This window comes from Nuphar pumila, chromosome 11, assembly GCF_984573655.1.
Source record: "Nuphar pumila chromosome 11, dmNupPumi1.hap1.1, whole genome shotgun sequence".
Taxonomy (NCBI): Eukaryota; Viridiplantae; Streptophyta; class Magnoliopsida; order Nymphaeales; family Nymphaeaceae; genus Nuphar; species Nuphar pumila.
Window position 1 is genome coordinate 23,393,306 of NC_143259.1, and position 22,669 is coordinate 23,415,974.

Below are 22,669 nucleotides of genomic sequence, written 5' to 3' on the forward strand. Positions count from 1 at the left end.
ATGATCGAGGAACGTCCGATAAAGATTTTGGACAGACGAGAGCAAGTGTTGTGAAATAAGACTATTCCTTTAGTAAAGGTACGACGACAACACCATGAACTTGAATGTACATGAGAGCCGAAAGCGGAGATGAAAGCGAAATATCCAAGCCTATTAGGTATGTAACCCTAGCCAAATTTCGAGGACGAAACTTTTTTTAGGGGGATTGAATCTAATGCCCATGATTTTTTGAGGAATTTTCATAAATTTTCGCAAATGTCATTATATATGATAATTTGATAATGATAATATGTATTAGATAATATACATAGATTAGATCTTGGAATAAGACTTAGAAAAATAAAATAAAATACATCCAAAACGCCAAGGGGTCCTATCGACCCTAGTGGAAATTATTTTCGAGATACATTTATGAGCTATGTCATAGGGATTCGACCAACCAGGTGCCGCACCTGATGCAGTCAACCCGACCCTGGGTGCGGTCAACGCACCCAGGATCATTTTGGTCTAGTTTTTTAATTTTAAAAAAATGCCCGATAAAATGGGTTGCGGAGGGGATTAGGGCAATTTTTGCCCTAATCCTCCCTTTGTCTCCTCTCTGACTCCCTCTGTTCTCCGCCGACCCCAACGTTGCCGTCGACCGCTCCCGATATGGCCCCCGACTCCCTCTGCTCTCCTCCACTCCTCTCTGACTCCCTCTGCTCTCCTCCTCTGTCTTCCCTCTCTCCCTCTTAGAACGCCGTGGTGTTTGTGCGCATAGCTTGTGCTTTTTTGGGTCTCTGTGTTTGCTTTCTCTTTGCCGCAGCGGAATCGTGTCCCTACTCGGTGCTAACGGCTCAACTGCAAGGTTCCTTATGCATCTTGCCAGAGGGCATGGATATGCAGTTTGGCAGGCCACACTACAACGTTTTGTTGTTGTTGGTTCCCTTGCCGCTATGTGGGCTTTCGAATGTTCAGTATGTGTTGGCTCAGGTGGGGAGTCAAAACAGCTCTCCTTCCTGCACTGATATTTTCAATGTCGGAATCCTGCCAATAGTCATATGCTTGTCTCAAAGATTAAACCATGCATGTGTAAGTATGAACTAATTTAGACTGTGAAACTGTGAATGGTTCATTAAAACATATTTTTTTTAACTAATAAAACTTAAAAATTATATAACATTTTTTTGCCGCACCCCCGCACCCAAGGTTTTTGAAAGTGCCACACCCCCGCACCTGCACCTACACCCATGTGACAGTTTATGAGAAAACAAAAAATTTAGAAAAGAACATAATTATAATAGACGAATTGTGGTTTAGAAAAAGTTCATATACATTTGAAAATAATTTGGGTTGCATTTAGAGTCATCCATTCAAAACTTAAATTATAGTTTTGAAAGAATTGAAATCCAAAATACTAAATTAAGTTAATTAGCAAAATTATTAAAATGGAATGAAAAAATTAATTTAACTCAATTGCATAATATGGTAGAGGTCCATAGGTGGGTCGTCCCATCCTATGTGGCACCTCCTTATTGACTTAAACAAAAGAAAAATGAAATTAAAGCTTTAAATACAAAGGTTTTTAAAAGTTACCAAAAACCAAAACTTTAACCCAAAAGTCAAAACTTGCCTATTTGCTTAGTTAAACCTCCCAAGAGGGAAGGGCGTGTCTCATCCTAGACCTTTCTAGGATGGAAAGGCCAAAAATTTAGAAAGGAAGGGAGGGGGAATTGAGAAAAGGAAAGAAAGAAAAAAGAAAAGAAAAGAAAAGAAAAATAAAGCTTGACAAGCAAGCAAGCAAGCTCGACCCTAACCAATATGGAAAGGTTGAAACCCCCCATAAGGATGGGGGCCAGCCCATATTAACCTAATATGTATGGTATACATTATATAGTATGTATTATATATTATACATGACATAATATACACTAACCTAAGTCTAGTATATAGAAAAAAAACTAATAAAAAAAGAAAAAAGAAAACATGAATTTAGAAGATAGGAAAGAGGATTTGAGATTAGATCAAGGGCTGAGATTAGCCCAGACCTTACCTAATCCTCTTAAACTATAAAAAGAGAGGAGGGGCTCACGCCCCCCTTATTTGCCCCTTTCTCATTTTTTTCTTGCTTTCTCTATTCTCTCCTCCCTCTTGCTCCTTCTTCTTCTTCCTTTTCCTCTATTTTCTTGTTGTTTTTCTCTTGTGCAAACCAAGAGGTGAACCTTCGTACGTTGGTGGAGCAGGTTGAGCATCTAGACGCAACCAACACACGAAACGGACAGCTGGTTCGCTTGTGAAGATCGTTTTTTCTGATCGAAATGAGTGTTTTCGCGCAAAAGGTAGGGGTTCTATTCTCTACACATAAATCAGAACTCGTAGGCACGAGTTTATTCTGATTTCTAATAAAACAAACCTTGTACCAAACCCCCCAAGTGTGGGATTGGTGTTGGGTTCGTCAAAAATTAATTAGAGAGGATTTTAGATAGAAAACCCCTCCCAAAAATCGATTTTGTAAAAAATTGTTTCTTGGATTCGAGTTACTAAGTTAAAAAAAAACAATCTTCATAAAGGAAAATCTAATTTGGATTAATGAAGAGGGGTTGATTCTGATTCTCTCAAGAAGGAATCGGTTCCACCCCTAAAGTGAACGAATTACTTGAAATAAAAACGAATAAAGTTATGTAATTCATATTATGGTCTTTTAAGAAACAAAAATCGTATTTGCTTTAAAGTAGGTTAAAGTATATTGTTTTCTTGCAAAACTTCTAGTTAGAAATTGTGGTCTAATGTTGGCATGATGTTTATCATGTTTTTGTTATTTTTGTTATGAAAAAAGATACATCTTTATGCTTGATATTGAAAAAATACTGAAATTATTTCTGAAAAAAATAGGGTTTGAAAAGACTGATCGATTTTCCAACCTAACAGCTGCGAAAACAAGATTTGTCTATAATAAATTATATGAAAATCATATGCTATTATTTTAGAGATTTTATTTATTGGGTTCATGCGGAAAAAAACAAAAATATGAATTTGAGTGGCCTATTTCTGCTCACCCGAATGCATATTGCCCGCCAATACGTATTTTCAGTCTGACACGCGACTGGTAAATCGTTCATATTTCCCTCGTCCGAAAGAGTTTTGATGAACAGTTTGTTGTGTTGGAAAGCTAACAAAATTTCATAGAAACTGTAAAATTTTGAGCTTTATTCTCGGACTAAGCACTGAACTGTGACAGTTGGAACAGAAAAGTACAAGCGTGCACTAAACCGGTCGTATCTCCCTCATCCGAAGGAATTTTTACGAACGGTTTGTTGCATCGGGAAGCTGACAGAATTATCTGCAACTTGTTAAAATTTCAGCTTTGTCTGACAACTGTACACTTTTTTGTGACAGTTGTAACAGCCAGACATAATTGAGGTTCGACAAGTTCTTAACCGGTTAAAGGCCAGGTTAGCATATATGTATGATTTCTATATGGGCTTTTTAGTATGTTTTTGCGAATGAGTATCATACTACAAATGAATGGCTAAGATAATTTTTATGCAGGAATTGAGTGCCCAATATGAGGTACGAACTAAATGAAGTGTGCATCTACTAATTAGCCTTTATGGTCATTCGCTAATGAACTGGACTAAAAGGGTCCGAATTGTGATCGAATATGAATGTGCAATTGTTTATGAATATTGACATTGAAATGAATGACATGAATGTTAGTGTGCTTCCCAAATCGCTTCCATTTTGTTTCCCTTTTGCTTCTCACTCGTTTCCCCCTTACTTCCCTCTTATTTCCCCCTCACTTCCCCCTTGTTTTTTTTGTCTTATATGTTATTATTTATTTTTTTTGCTTCCCCCTCACTTCCTACTCATCTCCCCTTCATTTCCTTAACGTTTTATTTTTCACTTCTCATTCGCTTCCAAAAAAAATCCAGCTTAATGTGTCACACAGCATTTCCCGTATCCATTTTGCTTACTGAACCAACAGAAAGTCTTCTATGCTCAGCATGGAGTGATTCCTACTCTCCAGGACTAGATTAATCTTAATTCAAAGACAATTTCATAAATTGTCATTTTAAACAAATTACTTACCATGTTTCAATTATTTATATAGTTGCAGACTACATTTTCTCCCACAAGAGCTTTTTGGACTCTTCTAATTTGTTCAGAGTATCAATAACAGCATCCATGCTGAAATAATGAATAGAAGGGAAAACAAAAAAGGAAACAAGAAGTAAATTGACATGAAATTCACACACTGGTCACACGCAAATGGAGTTCAAAACCATTGGACTCTATCATACACAGCTTGCAGCGGGACAATGACATAAAAAACTTCACTGTGCCACCACGAATATAGAACCTGTTGAATATGATTTATAGACAATCACTCATAAGACAACGAAAGCCTGGAACTTTTAGATAATTAGCTATTCCTTGCACAGGAATCCCTCCTGCATTATCAGAAAACATTTCAAGAATTTTCAGATTAGTTACAGGAATTCTAATTTATTGACAATATGCATTAGTGAAACATATCCCAGGCTTGAAACATGGGAAGAAAAGTAAAAAATGGATATTGTAAACGCAGTTTTTCATGTTTGTTGAAAATTGCAAACAGTAAAAATAAATTGAATAAGAGGAAAAAAAGCTCACTTCAAATCCTTATCAGGAATGTTTGCATCTCGCGTACATAACCTCTTTCTGTTGCGCATGAAAGCATACACTTCATCATACCAGCAGTATGTTCGTAGAAAAGAAGATGCATCTTGGCAAAGCCTGAGAAACCACAGATTTATCACCTATTACAAAACATTAACCACTAACAACAGTCAAGATGGAAGAGACAAGGAAAACATTATTCCGACAGTCAACAAATAAAAATGAAAATTTAAAAAAATCACTTTACAAATTCTACCTCATGTAATGATGTTACAGATACAACAACAACAACTACGCCTTCATCCCAAAACAATTGGGGTCGGCGATATGAACCAAAAAAAGAAAATCATTCTGGGTCTTCCACATGAATCCTTCTCCTCCAATTATTTCTATCCAATGCCATGTCCTCGGTGAGGTTCAAAGCATTCATATCCTTTCCTATCATCTCCATCCATGTCTTCCTAAGCATACCCCGACCCCTTTTAACTAATATATTTTCTCATTTCTCCATCCTTCTAACTGGAGCATCATTAAGCCTTCACTGAATATGTCCAAACCACCGTAAACGATTCTCTCTCATCTTATTTTCAATTGGTGCAACGTCTACCTTCTTGCGTATCTCCTCGTTCTGAATCTTATCTTTTATTGTATTTCCACGCATCCATCTAAGCATACGCATTTCAGCTATACTTATTTTAAACCTTTCTCTCCCAAGCATTTCCAAGCCTCGATAGGTATACCATCTGGGCCAACTGCCCTTCTTGATTTCATTTTCTTCAAAACCTCTGCAATTTGTTTCTTTTGAATCTTGGGCATAAAGTCACGATTCATCTCATGAAAAGGAACGGAGAAGTCTCCAAGATCCTAAGCATGACTATCATTAAATAGCTTATCAAAATAATCTTTTCATCTCTCCTTAATCTCCTCATCTTTGACTAAAACCCTTTGCGTTTCATCTTTGATACATCTAACCATACCCAGATCCCTCGATTTCCTATCTCTCATCTTTGCAAGCCTATAAATATCCTTCTCGCCCTCTTTGGTATCCAACTTGTCATAAACCTCCTTATATACCTTATCCCTCGCGTTTCGAACTATTTTTTTAGCTTCCTTTTTTGCTAGCATATACTTCTCCAAATTCTCATTATCACGACTCTTACTTAGATTTCTATAACACTCTCTTTTAACCTTAAAAGCTAATTTGACATCCTCGTTCCACCATGATGTATCCTTACCCAGCGGTGCACCGCCTTTAGACTCACCCAATACCTCATTAACCACATTTCTCATGCCACCCGCTATCTTATTCCACATTGATTCTGAATCCTCTTCGAGACACCAATCAGTTTCCTTAACTATCTGTTCTATAAACATTCCTTGTTTAGCTCCTTTCAGTGCCCACCACTTAATTCTAGGATATATCATATGTCTATCCTTTTTGCGGCATTGTCTAATTCTAAGATCTAAAATTAAGACTCTATGTTGTGTAGCTACACTTTCTCCCGGTATAACCTTACAATCGATGCAACAACCCCTATCTCTCTTTTTAAGTAGGAAAAAATCTATCTGACTTGTGTTACTAGATGAGACTCCCTCTTCCTAAACCAAGTGTTTGCTAAGATCATATCATAGGACAAACTAAAATCTAAAATCCTTTCTCCACTTTCGTTTCTTTCTCCAGTACCATAGCCTCCATGGATACTCTTAAATTCATCTCTACTAATGCATGCATGTCCATTAAGGTCACCGCCGATGAAAATCTTTTCTCCATAAGATATCTCTTATACTACTCCATCTAAATCTTCCCAAAATTGACGCTTAATGGAATCATCTAAATCTACTTGAGGTGCATAAACACTAATAATATTAATAATATTCGTACCTAATACTAATTTAATAAGTAAAATCTTATCACCTTTCCTACGGACCTCAACTACATTATCTATAAAACTCACGACTCATAACAATCCCTACTCCATTCTTATTCCTATTTATTCATGTATACCCAAATCTTATATCCCCAAGGTTCTATCACTTTTGCTTTCTCACCTACCCATTTGGTCTCTTGTAGACATAAAATATCAATCTTTCTCCTACGCATAACATCTACTAACTCTACCAACTTACCAGTTAAAGACCCTATGTTCCAAGTGGCTAACCTAATTTTATGGTCTTTGACTAACTTCTTTACCCCCACCCGTCCAACAAAGTGAGGGAACCCTTGCCTATTTGACACCACCATCTGTAACATGTAATGATGTTACATATGGTGGAAAAAAATAATTTTTCCATGTGTATGTTATTTTCCTTATGTAAATGATTTCAAAACTAAGGGCATACATGTACTTCCTTTAAAACAAAGGAAAGAGGCAAAGCAAAAGAAGGTCCACTTGTGATGATTTCTTTTTGTACTTTTGGCATTTTGACTGTATAGTTTATACTTTCCCCATTAACAAGCATTTGGAAAGTATGATTGTATAGTTTTTATAAAATGATAGTGATATAAGTATCACACAATTTGGACATTAGACCTTTTTTAGAAATTTTGAGATAACAATAACATATTTTGTTATTGAGTCATAAGTTTGCCTTTAAGATGACAGGAATAAAGGATTCTCTTTTAAATTGGCATTGAGTCACTTTGGCATAGGTATGGATCTATAAATATTTTCTAGCCTTAGCATATTCCTTTATTATTCAAAAGTATCATATAGGCCTAGTTCAACTTTCTTAGATTTGTAAAGTATGTGATAAAGTATGTACATTGCTACACAAATTCTTTTATTATCTAAACATTTGGAGTCCACAGTAAGTTTATCAAGTTGTTACTCTAGAATACTTTTGCACTTTCATTGAATGTATTTTTGTGTGTTATTCTCTAATATGAGTGATCTAGAGATTTTCTAATAGCTTAAAAAAAAAGCAATCTAGAGATTTTTCTAATAGGTTAATATCGTTATTGACTGTGACCTTCATTGGTTAAAAGTTTTCTTCTTACCTCCATCAATATATCAATACTTCACACGATTTCACATACCATTTTCTAAACAATTCCTCCATACAGCCTCCTACTGTCTTCCCCTCTTTTCAAATCTTCTAAAGATTTTCTGATTCTCCTATTGCTTCTTGCTTTTGTTCCCCTCTTTGGAAACTATGATATTGGCCACATGAGGATTCAAAATGATCTAATGTTAAGAATATATTTGTTTATTTGTTTATTTGTTTTTTATTATTAATTGTTAATCAACTATATATATTTGACATATTTTAGGGGCTGACATGCACAATCTTATCCTTTCAAAATTCATCCAATCATTGCATTTTGGACAACCGTTCATGGCATTCTAAGGAGCCGATTACTTTCCAGGTACTTTCATGATGCACAGGAGGTTGGTCACATTGAAGAGCCATTAGTCAAGCAAAAGTCCATAGCCACATAACAAAGAAAAAAAAAAGAATTTTAAGATTCTTTCCAGCTGAAGAGAAAGAAGAGGATGTTTTGAAGAGTAAAATGACGAAGGAAGAAAATGAAGAGCAGGAAAAGGGGAGAGGCCAACAATCACTACTCATCAATCCTCAGCAGCCTAGTGATGGCCAGCCATCACCAGCTAATGATGTGTTGGCGTGTGTATGCATGCACACACACACGGGGAGAGAGAGAGAGAGAGAGCTGTTTATACACACACACCTACGTCACATGGATATAGATACAGGAATGGGACACGATGGGGATACATTTAGTACGATATGATAATTTTCAAAAATTAGGACATGGGGACATGGTCGTATACACACATAGATGTATGTGTGTGTGTGAAACAGCAAGTTTGAATTACTATAATTAGAAACATCAAATAATGAAACTAAATTGAAATTGAAATGTAATGTGATTAATGACAAATTTTAAAAGAAAAGGAACTCAAGTGAACAGAAAATAAGTAAATAAGATCATAAAAGAAAATGGATAAAGTTAATGACATTGTTGACTAGTTGTGAAATTGGTTTGACTGTGTCCATGAAGTATCCGAGTGTTGTGTCATGTCGACACAGGATACACATGCTAGGTGAAGTGTCTGTGTGACAGGTTTGACTGTGTCCATGAAGTATCCGAGTGTTGTGTCATGTTGACACAAGATATGCATGTTAGATGAAGTGCCTGTGTGACGCACACATGCACATGCGCACATGGGTGCATAAACACATGCATGCACACACACGCATGAGCACACATGCACACACGCACACATGTATGTATGTATGTGTGCCACATGGACAGTTCACCTAGCATGTGTATCCCATGTCGACAAGACATTTGATATGCCACACCACCATGAATACAATCAAACCTCTATAGGACACAATCAAAACTGTGTCCCTAACTTCTTTTTTTATGATCTTGATATTTTACTTGAAGTTCTTTCTATCTTTTAGAACTTGCTGGTTGCTACAGAAAGTGATTTAGAATGACAAGAAGCTGTTGTTCTTGCACTTTCACAGGGTGAAGCAAACATGCCCCTAATATTTACTAATCATATCTTAGATTTTTTTCCATAGATTTGCACTCAAGATGATTTCATGCTTATGATTTAGATTAAGAATTTTGAATTTATATAATCACACACACACACACGCCTGCGCTCACACACACACACACACACACACACACATGCATATGCACAATGTACAGTTGTCTGCTCATGTCCTAGTTCTACAAAGCTCCCATGTCATACCAAATGTTTGTGTTGTATCCCATTCCTAAGTTTGTTTTCATGTGGCATAGCTCCCTCTTTCTCTACATATAAGCACACACACATCAGACAAGTATTCTTTTTTGTTTTTTGCTATTTTTTCTCTGACTTTTTAATATCTTTCCACATATGGGTATAAGCCAGATGCCCACAACCATCGAGATGAAATTAAGGACTGCTTTGATAAAAGAAATTATGATATTTATTGGAAAAGAGAAATGGAAGAAGATAGCTTACACTTCTTTTAAGTCTAGATCTCTGACAAAATGCTCTTTCCCAGAAAACATTTGTGATGATTTGCAACCAGACTCTTGTCCAGACGAACTGCACAAGCCACCATTACTTGAATTAGAAATATCAGCATCATTGTTGTCATGCACTTTCCAATTGATTTCCATGGCATTGGAGTAGCAATCACTTTTATCATGTGATACTTTGTTGTTTTCCATTTCTCCACATGACCCCACCACATTTTGTCCATTACTGCCAAAACAAGGTTTTTGATTAGTTATGATGCCATTTGTATGCTCTGGTAACAGTGAGGACTTCTCTGCTGTTGAATCCATGTCTTTTTTAGAAAATTTTGTCCCCTCAGCACCAATACTATTAGTTGACAGCACCTGTTTATGCCTTTGAATAGGCAAGCCTTCAGATTTTCTCAGCATTTCCTCAGATGCATTATCATGTATCTTTGAATGACCACTCCCATTTGCATCAACTTTTCCAGATTCAGGAGCAGCTGTTCGTAAAATGCTAAATTTTATTTGCGGCTTCTCAATATTTGATGTGTTCAACAAACCCTTTGCATAATAATTGCCATCAGATAGCACAGATGCTGATTGCTTGTGCATGTAATTTGCTTTTCCAATTGCTGAAGCTTCTTTCCCATTGCAAGGACCGACTCCATTACCATTAGAGGTGAGAGATTTCATGACTTTTGGCCTTTGGTTAGTCCGGACAAAGAATAGAATATACACTTTTTCAGATAGAACCTCCTCTACAGTTGCAAGTGTAACATGAGAGTCATTGCAGCAATACCAACATCCACTAGCATCCTGGAAACAAGTTATAAAAGAAAAGAATCATTCAGATAAAGCCGCTAAAGTGGATCTAGCATAAAACATCTAAAGCAATATAACATAAGAAAGTACCGAACCTTGATATATGCATAATAGTGCCCAGATTCTGGTGAGTATCCTGAATGCACAATGCTGCCAAAAAGATTGTATTCTGGCCATGGTTCCTGCATCGATGGGTAATCAACATCAAGCCTAACCAACTTACCACATGAACCACAGACAAGAATCACATGACCAAGGAAATAAAACAGGCACGTGCAATGTATCACACAATAGATACATTAGGCAGAAATTTAAGATTGAGCAATCAAATTTGAAGATTAGCAAAAATTTAATTCTATTTTAATATCATAGAACAATAGAAGTTCTAGAAAAAATTAAAGTTGAATTTCAAGATTCTTACACTATGATATCACTCAAAATCCTTAAGATAGATGGTCAGTGCTTGATGAATGTCAAGATGAGTCAATCAATATTATTATTATTATTCTAACTCAAGCAAAGATAATAAAAAACATGGGAGAATTGCAAGGCCATATCAGGAGAGTTCATTGGAATACAACATACATTATTAGTTCTAAATGCATGCACAAAAAGTCAAACAACAAGAAGAGAAATCAAAAGAAGCCTAAGAATTACATAGTATAACCTTAAAGGTGATAATATAAAAATTTGAGAGAACACAATAGAGAAAGAAGCTTACTCAAAATCTCAGTGCTTGATGAATGTGAAGATGTGTTAATCAATAAATTTATTATTGTTTTTTTAACTTACTCTAGCAAAGATAATAAAAAACAAAGAAGAATTGCAAGACCATATCAGGAGAGTGCATCATACATTATTAATTTTAAATGCATGCATTAAAAATTAAACAACAAGAAGAGAAATCAAAAGAAGCCAAGAATTACATAGTATGACAGACACATTACAGCAAGAAGATTTAAACCATAGTCACAAATATTAGTATCGGCTATATCTCGGCAAGGATATTTCTCGTGATATTATAGGTTTGTTGATAAATCTCAGAATAATGTTGGGGCTTAAAAAAATAAAAAAATATATAAAAACAACGAAATAAGTAAGAAAATGACATGTTTAGATAATAAAATACATATATAATAAAAGGAATAAGTAAAAAATGCAAAATAAAGAAGAAAACACAATTAAGGTGTAGAAAATAAATAAAAACATTAACAATAATTGATAATATTGTGATATTTTCAAAATATTGTGATGTTTTATCTATAATATCATTTGCTGAAAATACATCGATAATATCGCAATATTTTGAAAATATTGCCGATATATGTGACTATGATCTAAACCCAGTAGAAGATTTCAATTAACTTCAAAAGTAGAATAATGTACAAAAACATGCAGAGTGTTTCACGTATTAATAAGCACATATTCAATGTTCCAGAAATTACATATCACCGCCTAGGTTAGAAAAAAACATCTCAAAAAAAATCTTGAATCATGAAAAATTGCAGGGCAAGCAAAAATCAAATGAATCACTTTTCTTCCTTGCACTGAATCAAGAAAGAACTGCATTACAATTGGATGAGGAGCACATGGAATTTCTTCCATAGGGGGACTTTGTTTGAAACGACCCCAAACTGACCCTCAAAAAAATTTGAAAATTTTTCTTTTTTAAAAAATTGCGAAAAACCTCCCAAGGACCAGGGGTGCATTACAGATTTAATATACCCATTTCATCAACCATTCAAAACATAAAGTTAATTTAAAACTATAAATTGAACTTCATTTATTCAAATCAAATAAGTCAAAGAGAGTTCAAAAGTTCAAAAAAATCAACTCCATTGCATCCCATACACATCAGAACCCGGGTCACCAAGTCATAAACCTTGAATCCTCCAGCCAGCCAGTCTCTCTCATCACTGAGCCTCCGTGCCTGAAAAACATGTTTAGAAAACGGGTAAAAACCAAAGTCCTCGTACGAATTCCTCTAAAAATTCAACAGTAAGTCAATAGTACAAATTGAATCATGCACAAAATTAAGAGAAAACCGCAGGCAATAATTCATCAAAACTAACTTACCATTCAAGTAGTTCAAGTAAGGATTTAACAATTTCAAGATAAATCAAATATTCAGGAATGCATTAAACTAATGCTAAATAACTTCTTAAATCAAATATTCAGGAATGCATGAATAACTTCTTAAGTTAATTATCAGAGTTGCGTTTGCATGAATGTTTCTATTAAATGCACACAAATTTAATTTTCACTTTCCTTAATACTCAAAAACGGGTATAGTTCCCGAGGTTTAAGGTAGTTCTTAGTCATAGTTTAACACATAATTTGTATTTAAATTATTGGGTTACAGACTTGTTCCCCGACCGATATTTGGCATCAGCACTTGTTAAAACATATGTAATAATACCATAATACCCGATAGGGGTATTATGGTCATTTCACAAAGTACCCCATAGGGGTACTTATTTTGTTTCTCTTATTTCACTATTTTTTATTTTTATTTTTATTTTTAAATTTGTATTTTTTGGATACCGAAAAGGGGCCCCACAATGGAGTCGTTGGGGCCCCCAACGGTCACATATGTGACCGTTGGGGGCTCCCAACGACTCTATTGGGAGCCCCTTTGGTCTCCTTTTCTTATAAATAGGGGGAACCCCCCATGTATATAGTATTTCTCTTGAGAGCTCCTCTTCAATAATAGTGATATTATTTTTCATGTGTGTAGCTGAGATGCGGATGGATGTGTGGAAATACAATAAAAGATAAGATTCGGAACGAAGAGATACGTAAGAAGGTAGGTGTTGCACCCATTGAAAATAAGATGCGAGAGAATCGTTTACGATGGTTTGGACATATTCGGCGAAGGCCTAATGATGCTCCAGTTAGAAGGTTGGAAAAATGGGAAAATATATTAGTTAAAAGAGGTCGGGGTAGGCCTAGGAAGACTTGGATGGAGATGATAGGAAAGGATATGAATGCTTTGAACCTCACCGAGGACATGGCGTTGGATAGAAATGATTGGAGGAAAAGGATTCATGTGGAAGACCCAAAATGAATTTCTTTTTTGGTTCATATCGCTGACCCCAATTGTTTTGGGATGAAGGCATAGTTGTTGTTGTTGTTGTTGTTGTTGTGTAGCCTTTTTATAAGGCCTTTCGTATATCCCTTAGTGGATTTTCTCTCTTATGCTTGTTGCATTTGTCTGTGTGGGACATAGTGAATGCTTTAGCATTCTTGGATTCTTCCGCATATTTCATTACATGGTATCAGAGCCATACGATCTTCTAAGGTAAAATCGTGTATCTCTCTATTTTTTTCTCTCTCACCTCCATTTTGTAGCAATGGAAGTCAAGATCGATCTATCATTCAAGCTCAATGGAAAAAATTACATGATGTGGGCATCCGCAATGGAGAATAATCTCAAAGGGAAGAAGCTTTGGGGTTATGTAATGGGGACCATTCCGGAACCCCAACTTAAGCTCACAAAGATGGAAGAAGATCAAGAGAAAGCACTTGAAGGCGATGCTCGTCTCAAGGCTATTGAAGACTATCATCATCAAATGGAAGATTGGGAGAGTAACCATGCAAAAATCCTAGCATGGTTTATGAATAATGTGGAACTTAAGGTATGTGCAAATATTGCTAAATTTCGCCGAGCAAATGAAGCTTGGTTTTTTATGAAGGGTATGTTTACCCAAAAGGATCTTGCAAGAGCTTATTTTTTGCAAGAAAAAGTGAGAACCACAAAACAAGGTGACATGAGCATACAAGACTATTATAGTGCTCTAAATCCTTTGTGGGATGAATTGGCTCTTTTAGAGCCTAAATGGGTATCTATGGAGGATGTGGTACTAAGACAAAAAGAAATGGAACAAGATAGATTGTTTCAATTTTTATTTGGGCTTCGTCCCGAATTTGAACAAGTTAGATCCTCACTCCTCCATAGATCCACGTTTCCTCCCTTAGAAGAGGCTATTGCCGAGATTACTCAAGAAGAGACTAGACATAATATGGGTAAAAGCATTGATGAAGTTCTTGTCGTATCTAAACCCGGCAATCATGTCAAAACATACAAACCACCTCATTTTGGTAAGCAAGGGAGTGGTGGGAGAAAATTGATTATATGTCATCATTGTTATGAGCCGGGACGTATTAAACCCGTTTGCCCAAAGCTAAATGGAGCATTCAAGCCAAAGGTGGCTTCCGTTGAAGAATCATCCACCAAAGAAGATGACGGCAAAAACGGGGATCTCAAAGATACTCTTGGACAAATTTCCTTGGCTCTCCAACAAATTCTAAAGGCTACTTCTTCCACCTCCGGTGCCGCAATTGCCTCATCATCACCTCCCGGTACGTACTCTTGGATTTTAGATTCCGGAGCTTCTTTTCACATGACCTCTCATGAAAATGCATTAACCAATGTGCACACCAATTCAAAAATGTCTTGTGTCTCTACGGCCGATGGAACCTTTCTCAAAATAAATGGTGTTGGAACTCTTGATTCTAAAAATGTTCAAAATTTTCTTGTTCCAAAAGTTAGAATAGTTCCAAAATTAAATCTTAACCTCTTTTCCGTTTCTCAAATAGCCGACCATGGATGTGAAATATCTTTCTTATCCCAAGGGTGCTTTGTGCAGGATCTCCGGTCCGGGAAGCGGATTGGGCAAGGTCATAGGAAGGGAGACCTTTATTTTATGGATAATTTAATGCTTCCAAATACCTCATTTTGTACTTATGTCCAACACAAAAATATTGAAACTTGGCATAAAAGACTTGGACATCCAAGTTACTCTAAAATGTATCTTTTTCCTTTTGGACACAAGTTTTGTAAAGAAAAAGATATCAATTGTAAAGATTGCATTTTTGGCAAAATGAAGTCTACTCCTTTTCCTATTAGATCCTTTGTGACAACAAGACCTTTTGAATTGGTGCATTCCGATGTTTGGGGGCCATCTTCGGTTCTATCTAAAGGTGGTTATTCATATTATGTTACTTTTATTGATGATTATACTAGATATGTATGGATTTATTTTCTTAACTTTAAATCGGAAGTTTTTAACTTCTTTAAAGAATTCCATGCAAAAATTCAAAATCAATTTCAAAGTCAAATATCCATTCTTAGATCCGATTCGGGTGGAGAGTACTTATCAAATGATTTTCAATCATATCTAAAACAACATGGCATTTGTCATCAAAAATCTTGCCCAAGAACTCCTCAACAAAACGGTCTAGCGGAAAGAAAACATAGGCATATTTTAAAAACCACTAGATCCTTACTCATTTCTAAAAATATTCCTAAAAATTTTTGGGCCGAAGCCGTGTTAACCTCCACCTATTTAATCAATAGGATGCCATCTTCAAAATTGAATAATATCTCTCTTTATGAAAAACTTTTTAATATGACACCCGACTACAATCGTCTTCGGATTTTTAGGTGTAAATGCTTTGTTCTTTTACATAAAAGAGATAAATTGTCACCTAAAGCAATAGAATGTGCATTTTTAGGATATGGTGAAAATCAAAAAGGCTATAGATGCTTTGATCATAAAAACAATAAGTTATTTGTCTCCAAAGATGTAACCTTTTTAGAAGATGAAAATGGATTTGACTAAAGGGCTCCCTTCCTATGGCCCTGCTCCTCGCTTCTTGTTCCTTCTTGGCAAACTTCCGGTCATTCCCCCGTAAAGTTTGAGGGGGGGTGTTAAAACATATGTAATAATACCATAATACCCGATAGGGGTATTATGGTCATTTCACAAAGTACCCCATGTTAAATATGTATATGTAAATGAATATATTTCTGTACTGTATTGTACCACTTGTACAGCATACTGTACTTTATTGTACTATTGTACTGTATTGTACTGTATTGTACTGTATTGTACTATTGTACTGTATTGTACCACTCGTACAACATATAAATATCAATGGAAAGGGGAGAAGACATTATTGCCGCCCAACATTTTTTTTCTCTCTTCCCTCTTACCTCTCTCTCTATCTCTTGCTACGATAGTAAGGTGACTCCCACATCTGATTTCTCACATGGTATCAGAGCCAAGGGCGTGGTAATCACGATCATCTGGAAGGCCCCTAAGGACCTTGACGTGCGTTTTTTGGGCGTTCTCAAGGAAAGTGTTTTTTTTTCTCATCTTTTCTCTGTTGTTTCTCCGTTGAATCACTATATTTCGACGTCGTTTCTTCATTTCCTCATGTCGTGCATCTTTTCCTTCTTACATATTCTGTTATCCCCAATTTTATCAACCCTAATTTCTGTTTTCCCCAAATTTGGGAACCCTCATTTCTCAAAAGTGCCTCTTTTCTCAAACTTCTTGTGATTTCTTATCTATTTCTTGCAATATAGTTGATAAATCGTACATTCTGCACGATTAACTAAAAAAAAAATCGTGATTTCCAAAACTCAAAAATTTTTGTCCGTACGGTTCTGTCCGTACAACCTACGAATTTCTGTCGTGCTGTTTGATTCATCTTTGATCTTCTTCCTTATGGATTCTAAAATCAGCCCCGGATTTCTTTCTCAACTTGTTTCTCACAAATTAACTCATGATAACTACTTACTTTGGAAACGCCAAATTCTGCCGTTTATCCGAAGTCATGGTCTTTCCGGGCATCTGGATGGGGGATCACCCGCCCCACCTATGACTATTACGCAAGAGGTAACTGGTAATGATGGGAAGGTGAGTTGCATTGCTATTCCAAATCCTGCGTATGATGTTTGGTTTCAGAAGGACCAATCTGTGGTTGCCTATTTGACTGCCACGTTATCTGATCGTATATTACAAATTATCTCTGACCATTTTACTGCTGCAGAACTATGGAGACATCTTGCTCACTCTTATTCACAGGTTTCTGAATCACGTGCACTTCAACTGAAATGGCAGTTCCAATCTATGCGAAAGGGAACTAAGACCATTACTGAATTTCTAGGGGATATCAAAATTATCATTGATCAGTTGGCCGCTATTGGATATCCTGTTTCTGACAGAGATGTTGTTCAGCAGGTATTGGGAAGCCTTGGGCCCCAATATCGTATGTTTTGCACTGCATTACAGGTTGTCTCTACACTTCCATGCTTTGAGGATTTACAGGCCAAACTCCTACAGTATGAAGTTAGTTTGACTCAAGATCATCTTATTGATGATCCTCATCCTGTCATGTTTACATCTGGGTCTACCTCATTTCGTCCACCTGCTGCTCATATGGGCCGTGGAGGACTCCTTCCTACTCCTACTGCTCCACCTGCCACTAGAGGTACCCGTGTCCCTACTTGCTTCCATTGCAACAAGCGTGGCCATGTGAAAGCAGATTGTTGGCACAACCCACAGAATCGCAACAAGGCAGGGAGGCCAGGACCAAGAGCTGGACAGATGAATGTTAGACAGTTTCAGGGGCAGCCGCAGGGAAATTTTCGAGCACATCAGGGTACTGATCAGGGACAGAGTGCAGGGTTGCCACATGATGTGCAACAAATTCTGATGACTGCATTTAACAACATGAATTTGCGTCAGAATGATGATGGAGTTTAGCCGCACATGTTACTTCTGATGCAGGTAAACTTTCCAACATGGTTCCTTATATTGGCACTGGCACTATTGTCACGGGAGATGGTTCCCACCACCCTATTTCTCATACTGGAAATGCATCTCTCTCTTTGTCACAATCTACACTACCATTGAAAAATGTCTTACTCACTCCTGTCATTGAGAAAAACATTTTATCTGTTTCTAAATTGGTTGATGAAACAAATTCATCCATGGAATTTACTCCGTCTTCTGTTTGTCTTAAGGACCTTCGAACCAAGAAGATGCTCGCTAAGGGTGAACGACGCGGAAACATGTACGTCTTCGAAGCAGCCCCCGGGACTTTGAAGACGTCATCTACCGTGTCTCCATCTTTTCCTGCTTATTTGAGTCAGTCTTCTTCTGTTATGCAATGTAATAAGCCAGTTTCTTGGCATCGTCGGTTAGGTCATTGTAGTCAAGGGTTCCTTGACAAATTGTCTTCTCAGGGTTTTATTCCCAAAGTCAAATTAGATCATAAGTGTCCTAGTTGTAATGTCTGCAAGAGTCATGTACTTCCCTTTCAAAGTATCAATAAAAGAGCTTCCAAGCCATTTGAAATTATTCACTCTGATGTTTGGGGCCCAGCTCCTGTTTCATCTCTATCTGGCTCTCGTTATTATGTGTTATTTCTTGACTCTTTCACTCGTTACACTTGGATTTACTTTATGAAATCTAAATCTGAAGTGTTCAAACTTTTCAAACAATTTCATGCTCTTGTTCAGAACCTTTTCAATTCAAATATCACTTATTTCCAGTGTGATGGTGATGGAGAATACATATCTCATGATTTTAGTGAATATTTAAAGGACCATGGCATCACACGTAACTCCTCTTGTCCTTACACTCCACAACAGAATGGAGTAGCAGAACGTAAGCATCGGCATATTGTTGAAACCGCGTTAAGTATGATGCACAATATTGATATTTCTTTCTCTCTTTGGACTGAGGCCTTTCACACTGCAGTGCATATCATTAACAGGTTGCCTATGGAATTATTAGGAGATCAGTCTCATTATTTGCTTCACGGTTCTCACCCTTCTTATGATGATTTGCATGCTTTCGGATGCATTTGTTATGTCCATGTGGATCATTCTTTACGTAACAAGTTTCAGGACAGAGCAGTTCAGTGCAGATTTCTGGGATATGCCGATGGGTATAAAGGATATAGATGTTATGATCCTATTTTGGGTAAGATTAAGGTGTCTAGAAATGTTGTTTTTGATGATGACCATTTGATACTTCTCAGGTATATGAGCAAACTACTTATGATCCATGGCTTTGTGATACTTTGCTATATGACTCTATCAGAGATCCTGTTGTTGATGAACCAATTCAGTTTGAAGCAGACAACTCCATCATCCAGGATGCACCTTCACGGTTTTCAGGTTTGGTTTATGCCCGTCGAGGAGCCCCTTCAACTCCATCTCACGAGGCTCCCCCTCTTCGACGATCCACACGTGAAAGGCATCCTATCCATCGTTGGGTTAGTTACAACAATTTTTCTCTTGACTTTCAGTTGTTTCTAACCAATGTGGCCAAAGAGAAAGAGCCGTCTACTTTCCATCAGGCAGCCCATTCTCGAGCTTGGGTTGAAGCTATGAACGAAGAAATGGCAGCACTTCATGAATGTCATACATGGGATATTGTTCCTCGACCTGTTGATAGAAATGTTGTTGGTTCCAAATGGGTTTACAAGATCAAGCGTAAACCAGATGGTAGCATTGAAAGATATAAAGCTCGCCTTGTTGCACGCGGATTCACACAACAATATGGGCAAGATTATGAGGAAACTTTTAGCCCTGTTGTCAAAATTGGCACCATTCGTGTGATCCTCACTTTGGCACTTCAGCATGGTTGGTCTCTTAGCCAGTTGGATGTCAAGAATGCGTTCCTACATGGGGACTTGAAGGAAGAGGTGTATATGGAGCAACCTCCTGGATATAGTGAACATGATGCGGCTACATGGGTTTGTAAATTGAGAAGGTCTCTTTATGGTTTAAAACAGGCACCTCGGTCTTGGTTTGAGAGTTTCTCCATGGAAATTCAGCAGCATGGCTTTTCTAAGAGTATACTTGATCATTCTTTATTTATGTATAAGAATGATCATGTTACTACTTGGGATCTTATATATGTTGATGACATCATTATCACTGGGAGTGATGATGCACATATTGCCTTGGTCAAGTCTTTACTCATGGCCAAATTCAAGATGAAGGACTTAGGCCCATTGCGATACTTCTTGGGAGTTGAAGTCGATAGACAAGATGATCGACTCACTCTAAGTCAACACAAGTATACTCTTGACATTCTTCACACCACTGGTATGATTAATTGTAAACCTCTCAGCACCCCATCTGTCTTAAATCATAAGTTTAGTGCAAAAGAAGGCCAATTATATCATGATTCCACTTTATATCGCCGCATTGTTGGTATGTTGCAATATTTTACATTTACAAGACCTGACATTGCTTATGCTGTAAATCAAGCATCTCAGTTTATGCATGCTCCCACTGATTGTCATATGGAATGTATTAAGCGTATTCTCAGATATCTGAAAGGGACTATTGGAGATGGATTGCTCTATCACAAAGATGAAAGCTTCACTACAGGACACCGTTTACTTACATATTGTGATGCAGATTGGGGTGGGGACCCTGATGAGCGTAGGTCGGTTTCAGGATATTGTGTTTTTATTGGCCCAAATATTGTCACTTGGAGTAGTAAGAAACAAAAGGCCATTGCTAAATCCAGCACTGAGACAGAGTACAGGGCAATGGCAGCAGGGACAGCTGATGTCACTTGGGTACGGCATCTTCTTCAAGAGTTGAATGAACCTATCTCTTCCTCTCTACTTTTATGTGATAATCAAAGTGCCATTAATATTTCTTTTAACCCTATTCATCATTGTCGCACGAAGCACATTGAGATTGATCAGCATTTTGTTAGACAAAAGATTGAAACAGAAGAAATTGAGGCTTCGTATGTCAGATCAGAAGACCAAGTAGCAGACATCTTCACCAAAGGATTGGTTAGTCATCAATTTTGGTTACTTAAGGGCAAGTTGAGCATGATTGAAGATCATCCTCAACTTGAGGGAGGCTGTTAAATATGTATATGTAAATGAATATATTTCTGTACTGTATTGTACCACTTGTACAGCATACTGTACTGTATTGTACTACTGTACTGTATTGTACTGTATTGTACAGCATACTGTACTGTATTGTACTATTGTACTGTATTGTACCACTCGTACAACATATAAATATCAACGGAAAGGGGAGAAGACATCATTGCCGCCCAACATTTTTTTCTCTCTTCCCTCTTACCTCTCTCTCTATCTCTTGCTACGATAGTAAGGTGACTCCCACATCTGATTTCTCACACCCCATAGGGGTACTTATTTTGTTTCTCTTATTTCACTATTTTTTATTTTTATTTTTATTTTTAAATTTGTATTTTTTGGATACCGAAAAGGGGCCCCACAATGGAGTCGTTGGCGCCCCCAACGGTCACATATGTGACCGTTGGGGGCTCCCAACGACTCTATTGGGAGCCCCTTTGGTCTCCTTTTCTTATAAATAGGGGGAACCCCCCATGTATATAGTATTGCTCTTGAGAGCTCCTCTTCAATAATAGTGATATTATTTTTCATGTGTGTAGCCTTTTTATAAGGCCTTTCGTATATCCCTTAGTGGATTTTCTCTCTTATGCTTGTTGCATTTGTCCGTGTGGGACATAGTGAATGCTTTAGCATTCTTGGATTCTTCCGCATATTTCATTACAGCACTATCAATTGAAACATTAGGCATCAGCACCTAATGACGAGACATCAAGAACATCAGCATCCATTGATGTCACTTTCTTGGTATACCAATAACTACAATTGAGTCAACACGACCACCCCTAGGCAAAGTGGTTGAAAGTTTTCTACAACTATGGTCGGGATCATGAACCTCACATCGAGTTCTTAGGGACAACAATTGCACATGGTGTTTTAGTATCCTCATGGTCCCCTACGACCGTCATCCAAGATTCTCACACTGTCAAAGGGACATCAAGTAAGAACATTATTTCATTGTTTTGTCTCTTTTATCGTCTTAATCAATTAAAAGTTCTTTACACAAGAGCAGTTATGCAAATCAACAGGAAATAACAAATTTGTGCCCTTACCCTATCAATTTATCAGTGTAATTAATTTTAGAAAAACCAATATTTTCATAAATCATTTTGCAATGCATAAACAGTTTCGGTAACACATGAGCAAGACATGCTCCTAGCCTCCATAGGCCCATCAGTTGTTTACACACAACCACTAATCAATCTCATAAATTATTCATGTCGTTGCAAAATTTCAGTGAACACAAATCACACACAGATATACAAACTTATGTTCATAATGCACAATCATCAATGCATATTTATAGTAAATGAATGAATGCAATCTTATCAAATTCATCACATTAGCCAAAACCCAACTTTTAAAATCGACTAGTTCCAGCATCTATTCATCTCAGATTTAGATGAATATCCAACACCGATCAGATTCCACAATTTTCAACAGAAATCATATTTTCAAATGCATTGACTGCAACCCCATGCAAATCACAACACAAAGACGAATACAGCG

General features: G+C 37.0%; 1 protein-coding gene across 3 annotated transcripts in view; it reads right to left on the bottom strand.

Annotated features, from left to right (window-relative positions):
• The window catches only part of LOC149822191 (ubiquitin carboxyl-terminal hydrolase 25-like), a 167,050-nt gene that overhangs the window by 53,706 nt on the left and 90,675 nt on the right, over positions 1–22,669 (bottom strand). For all 3 annotated transcript variants that reach the window (XR_016425999.1, XR_016425998.1, XM_089980907.1), the window contains exons 5-7: positions 10,543–10,629; positions 9,624–10,441; positions 4,633–4,755 (exon numbers count right to left, since the gene is read on the bottom strand). Coding sequence is in view for 1 of the 3 variants with exons in the window: in XM_089980907.1 (XP_089837033.1) it covers positions 4,633–4,755; positions 9,624–10,441; positions 10,543–10,629 (1,028 nt within the window). In the remaining 2 variants the exon portion in view is untranslated. The remainder of the gene's footprint in view (positions 1–4,632; positions 4,756–9,623; positions 10,442–10,542; positions 10,630–22,669) is intronic.